Raw genomic sequence first — 5,144 nt, 5'->3', positions numbered from 1 at the left:
ACTCTGGGCCTGGGCGCTGTCCCTCAGCTCTTCAGCTCAAGGCGAGCGCTCTACCACTTGAGCCACAGCGCCACTTCTGGTTTTCTGAGTGGTTTGTTGGAGATAAGAGTCTCACGGTCTTTCCTGACTGGGCTGGCTTTGAACCGGGATCCTCAGCTCTCAGCCTCCTGAGTAGCTAGGACTATAGGTATGAGCCACCGGTGCCCAGCCCCACATTAAAGTTTCTAGGAAAGGCCAGGATCTCCCTGGCTGGAGGCCGACCTCCCAGCCCTGGAGGCAGGGAAGGCCTGGAGGCAGCGCCCGCCGCCCCTCAGGCAGCTGTGGTTCCTGCATGCTGAGTGCTTCTACGTGTATGCAACCCAGCTTCTGTGTCCTCCAGCTGTCCCACCCCGGGCCATTTTAGCTTCTCCCATGGGATGTAGTGACAGCTCTTTTCAGTCTTCGTTCCTACTCCTGGGAAGGCTAACGGTGCTGAACATCTTGTGCTGTCCGCATCTGCCACCTGTGTTCCCTCCTAGTGAAGTGGCTGCCATTCTTTTGTGATGTCCACGCGCTGGGCTCTGCTCCTGGGTGGAGCAGGGCTCTTGGATCTGGTGGTGGTGCTCAGGCTCCCTCTACCCCAGCCATGCCCACACCAGCTGCTAGTGGGAGGACTAGAAGGGGGGCATCCAAGTCTCTCCCTGCGCCCCTCTCCACACACTCAGGACAAGCTCATGTGTGAGGACTGAGTCCTAAGCAATCCTCAGACCTGGAGAATGCCCTGGGGTGGGCATACTTTGCCCACTGTGCCTCAGGGCCTGGCCAGTAGGCCTGTGCTGGCACTTGGGGACAAGGACCTTCTCGGGAGAGAGACGCACCTGAGCCACCCCCTGCAGACCATCAGTCTCGCCCAGGACCTGGGTCACAAGTGGCTGGCTCCTTGAGGCTCAGCCTGAGGTACAACAACAAGCCAGGAGGACAAAGACCATGTGGCTTTAGAGGTCTGTGGGAAGGGTAGGCAAGCCAAGCTCTTGGTCCTACTAGGGACCAGGGACCTGCCGCCCCCACCTCCCCCGGCCCAACTGCAGGGCACAAACCTTAACCTGCATTCTAGTGCTCACCCCAACAGGCACAGGCAGAGCCCACTCTTTTTTTTCTCCCGGTCGTGGGGCTTGAACTGGGCGCTGTCCCTCAGCTCTTCAGCTCAAGGCTAGCGCTCTACCACTTTGAGTCACAGCGCCACTTTGGCTTTTTCTGCTTATGTGGTTGCTGAGGCACGGAACCCAGGGCCTCAGGCATGTGAGGCAAGCGCTCTACCACTGAGCCACCTTCCCAGCCCAGGGCCCACCCTTAAAGCCACATCCCGCATGCCCTCCATCTGTTCCCAGGGAGAACTTGTCAGATGGTGTTTTTGGTTGAGGGGGAAGCTGCTTGTGGGGTCCTGAGCACTGGGTCTCTAGGCCACTAGCCCACCCTGGGAACCACATCTGGCCGGTTCAGGGCACCACAAATGATGGCAGCAGGGTGGGTGGGGCCAGCTCCCCCTGCTGGACACTACTAGAAGCACAGCCCAGTGTGATCAGTGCTTTTACTAGGGACCAGGGGCCTGGTCAGACAGAGGGGACAGGAGAGCTGTAAACATGCCCCTCCCACCTGAGGACTGGTAAACACCAGGTGGGCCCGCTGTCCACTAGGTGGCAGTAGCAGCTTCAAGTTGTGCTGGAGCAACACAGTCCCACCGAGACCCGCACCTCAGGCCGGAACAGGCTGGCCATGGGTGGACCGAGGCGCCCACTCATGGCCGGTGTCCAGGCCAGCGGTGACCTTCGCGCATCCCAGTGAGACACGTCCAGCTAGATGAAGGTGGAGTCCAGAGGACCAGCATCCAGCTGGCTGAGAGCCCGGGCCTCAAAGAGCTGCTTGATGAGGGCAGACTTCTCCTGCTCCAGCTGGGTGATGCGCTCACTCTTGTCTGTCACCTCCTGTGTATGCACGTGGGTGTCAGGGCCAGCAGGCCTCCAGCCGGTCCCCGACCCCCTCCCCGTCCTGGCCCCTCACCTCACCTGCGTAAGGAGCCGGTTCTGCTCCTTCAGCATGAGGATGGTCTGCTGCTGCCAGCTTGGGGCCAAAGGTGGGCTGGGGGCCGGCGGGGAGCACAGGGCCCCTGAGGACGAGGGCGCCGCCTGCGGAAGGGCGGGGTCAGCTGGCCTCCCCCGGCTCATTCCCAGGACCCCGGCGAGGGGCAGCCCGGCAAGGGGCAGCCCAGCGAGGGTGCGGGGAGGGTCCTGAGCACTCACCCGGCCGGCACAGGCGGCCGCCAGCAGCTCCCCCAGGCAGCGGGCCACCTCTTGCACTTTGGGAAGCAGCTGCCCCAGTGGGCGGGGACTCCCCGCAGCCCCCAGGTCCTGAGAGAGAAGCAGGAGAGCTGGGCGGGGCGGTCTCGGCATGGCACTCTCGCACCCACACCCCTGTTGTCCAGAGCCCAGAGGTGTCACCGATGGACCGAGGACCCTGGGCTGTCGCTGGCCGGAGTGTGGCCAAGCCCCGGGGTCCTAGGTGGGGAGGCCCCGCACTCACGTCCCCGGCTCGGCCGCGGCTCAGGCGGTGCTGGCGCTCCCGCACACGCTGCAGCTGCTGCTGGTGCCAGTCCCGGCCCCGCACCATCATCTCCAGACCCTGCAGGAGCACCTCCTGCTCCTGCTCCAGCTCCTTCAGCTGCTTCAGCTGCAGGCAACATGCAAATGTGCAGGTGGGCTCGCACCAGCGGGCACTCCCACACCGCACCGCACCACACCGCGCTCCGGGCCGCAGGTTCAGGTCCAGCCTGTGCTTGTGCCCGCGCACAGCAGCACCGGACATGAACGCCCGCTCCTGAGCTGCCTCCGGCCCTGCCTTGGGAGCGCACCCCGAGGTTACAGCTCATCTCTCAGCCCCGCTACTGATGCTTCCTCAGGGCAGGATGGGGACTGACCCCTGACCCCTGCCCTCTGGGATTCAGCTTGGGGCAAGCACGGCAGTGCCCACATCTAGTGTCCCCACACGTCCCTCAGGGACGTACTCCTGCCAGAGGCCCCCAGAACCCACACCTGGCCGCTCCTCCCTGGCCTCCTGGACACCATGGAGTCTGAGTTCCTGTCCCTCTTACCAGGTCACAGTCCATGCCACTGGTGATCGTGTGCCTCCGCCGCTCACCTCGGGCCCTCGGGGCCCGCCGCGCGTCCCCCTCGCCTGCCCCCAGGGCCCTGCAGACCTCTGCGCCTGTGGAGAGAGGCCAGGGCTCGTCTCACCTCTGAGCCTGCCCAGAGGGACTCCATGTTCCAGCATCCCCACCCCCCAACCCCCCTGTGAAGAACAGCCCACCTTGGAGGCTCTCAAAGGCTCCTAGGTCAAAGGTCAGGGATGAGATGGGTGAGGTGGGCCTTGGGTCCTCTCTGACCCGCACAGGACCCTTGGGTACAGAAGCTGGCACAGGGAGGGGACAAGGAGGGACTAGGGGGCTAGGTGACAGAGCCTTAACTCTTTAGGGACCTCAGTAGAAAGTGGTCTTATGGGCCAGGCACCGGTGGCTCACGCCTGTAATCCTAGCTACTCAGGAGGCTGAGATCTGAGGATCTTGGTTCTAAGCCAGCCTGGGCAGGAAAGTCCATGAGACTCCTCTCTAATAAACTACCAGAAAACCAGAAGTGGCGCTGTGGCTCAAGCGGTAGAGCGCTCGCCTTGAGCTGAAGAGCTGAGGGACAGTGCCCAGGCCCAGAGTTCAGGCCCACAACTGACAAAAAATAAATAGAATACAGAGCTGGGAAGGTGGCTTAGCGGTGGAGTGCTCACCTAGCATGCATGAAGTCCTGGGTTTGAGACCTCAGTACCACATGCATAGAAAAAGCTGGAAGTAGTGCTGTGGCTCAAAGTGATAGAGTGCTAGCCTGAGCACAAAGAGGCTCAAGAACAGTGCCCAGGTCCTGAGTTCAAGCCCCATGACCAACAACAACAACGAAGAGAGTGGTCATGTGTGCAGGACAGCATGGTCATGTGGTCATGTGTGTGCGCCAGAAGGCATGCTGCCACAGACAGCAGTGTCCTGAGGTCTCGAACTTCTGCCTGGCTCACTGAGGCTCATGGGATGCCTCGTGTCGGGAGAGCCCTCCGCTCTTACAAGCAGGGTGCAGGTGTGGAGGAACATGCCTTCCCCTGCCCCCGCCCCCCCCTCCAGTCCACACCCCAGGGCTTGGCAGCTGCAGGCAGGTATGTATGGCTGGGATTCTGGCTCCAAGCAGGCCGCAGAGCTCGTCCCGACCTGCCTCATGAGCAGCCAGCAGCTCCGGGCATGGCGGTGGAGAGCACAGGAGGCAAGGGAGCGCAGGCAGGGAGCCGGTTCTGTGGGGGATGCCTAGACACCTGAGCCCGACAAGCCTCTGGGCTGGAGACCTGGGGGTGTTCTGCGTGGTTTGCAGTGCTTCACTGGGGAGCTAGGTTGGTTTCGCTCCTTCTCAGGCGCCATGGTCTTCTCAGGGCCGTGGAGTGCGCGGAGGAGTCACGGCCTGCAGCCTGCCCAGCGATGGAGGTGAGCGTTGCCCAGTGGCGGTCGTGGGCACTGACTGGGCACGCGGCCTTCAGAGGCGTGGGACAGCTGGCCCAGAACCACCCAGGGTTTCAGGGTAGAGCAGGGCTGGACCACAGACAAAGAGTCTGCCCATCACAGGCAATCCGCGGCTGATTTCAAACTGCACAGCTACACGGACAGTGTCTCTGGAGTGCTCCCTGAGTGAGGGACCAGCTATGTCCAGGAGACATGAGGACAGGGCTGTGCGGTGCCCAGTGTAAAGCTGACCAACGCCTCTCCTCGGGAGGCAGAGGGAGGGGCGCTGGTGTGGCCGGCTGGGCAGAGGACTGGCCGCGTCGCGGGCAGGTGCACAGGCTGAAGGGGCTCAGGGCTCCTCCGGGGGCCGGGCCCCCACAACCAACCACAATGCAGGTCCTGTTCCCAAGGCAGCCAGGGAAGGGGGACAGTCAATAGACTCCTGTCCCTGCCAACTGGACCGGAAGCCAGAAAAGCCCACTGGAAGTCCCGGGGGAGGGGGGGTGGCTGGGAAGGTGGCTCGGTGGTAGAGCGCTTGCCTCGCATGCAGGAGGCCCTGGGTTCGATTCCTCAGCACCACATAAGCAGA

At 62.8% G+C, this 5,144-nt stretch overlaps 3 protein-coding genes across 3 annotated transcripts in view; 1 reads left to right on the top strand and 2 right to left on the bottom strand.

The window, feature by feature from the left end:
• The window catches only part of Entpd2 (ectonucleoside triphosphate diphosphohydrolase 2), a 24,005-nt gene extending 22,227 nt beyond the window's left edge, over window positions 1–1,778 (bottom strand). Inside the window, exon 1 of the mRNA XM_013029342.1 lies at window positions 1,719–1,778. Coding sequence (XP_012884796.1) covers window positions 1,719–1,778 — 60 coding nt within the window. The remainder of the gene's footprint in view (window positions 1–1,718) is intronic.
• Window positions 1,570–4,477, bottom strand: Sapcd2 (suppressor APC domain containing 2). The gene is made up of 7 exons (XM_013029341.1): window positions 4,405–4,477; window positions 3,340–3,441; window positions 3,125–3,237; window positions 2,557–2,703; window positions 2,277–2,384; window positions 2,043–2,162; window positions 1,570–1,961 (listed from the first exon to the last, which is right to left on the bottom strand). The coding sequence occupies exons 1-7, from the start codon at window positions 4,475–4,477 to the stop codon at window positions 1,833–1,835; spliced, it is 792 nt and encodes a 263-aa protein (XP_012884795.1). The 3' UTR covers window positions 1,570–1,832.
• Uap1l1 (UDP-N-acetylglucosamine pyrophosphorylase 1 like 1) overlaps window positions 4,476–5,144 on the top strand; it is an 8,353-nt gene continuing 7,684 nt past the window's right edge. Inside the window, exon 1 of the mRNA XM_013029340.1 lies at window positions 4,476–4,540. Within this exon, the coding sequence (XP_012884794.1) occupies window positions 4,476–4,540 (65 nt within the window). The remainder of the gene's footprint in view (window positions 4,541–5,144) is intronic.

The sequence above is a fragment of the Dipodomys ordii genome, unplaced genomic scaffold (genome assembly GCF_000151885.1).
Source record: "Dipodomys ordii isolate 6190 unplaced genomic scaffold, Dord_2.0 Scaffold118, whole genome shotgun sequence".
Classification (NCBI taxonomy): Eukaryota; Metazoa; Chordata; class Mammalia; order Rodentia; family Heteromyidae; genus Dipodomys; species Dipodomys ordii.
The sequence above is the reverse complement of the archived record's forward strand: the minus strand, read 5'-3'. Positions and strand labels throughout refer to the sequence as shown.

What these genes read in the sequence shown, in the direction of transcription:
- Sapcd2 (XM_013029341.1), bottom strand. Translation starts at nt 4,477, where the DNA reads ATGGCGCCTGAGAAGGAGCGAAACCAACCTAGCTCCCCAGTGAAGCAC. An exon ending in AGCCTTTGAGAGCCTCCAAG is followed by an intron (nt 3,238 to 3,339) that starts GTGGGCTGTTCT and finishes CTCTCTCCACAG; the next exon opens with GCGCAGAGGTCTGCAGGGCC. An exon ending in GTGGCATGGACTGTGACCTG is followed by an intron (nt 2,704 to 3,124) that starts GTAAGAGGGACA and finishes TGTTGCCTGCAG; the next exon opens with CTGAAGCAGCTGAAGGAGCT.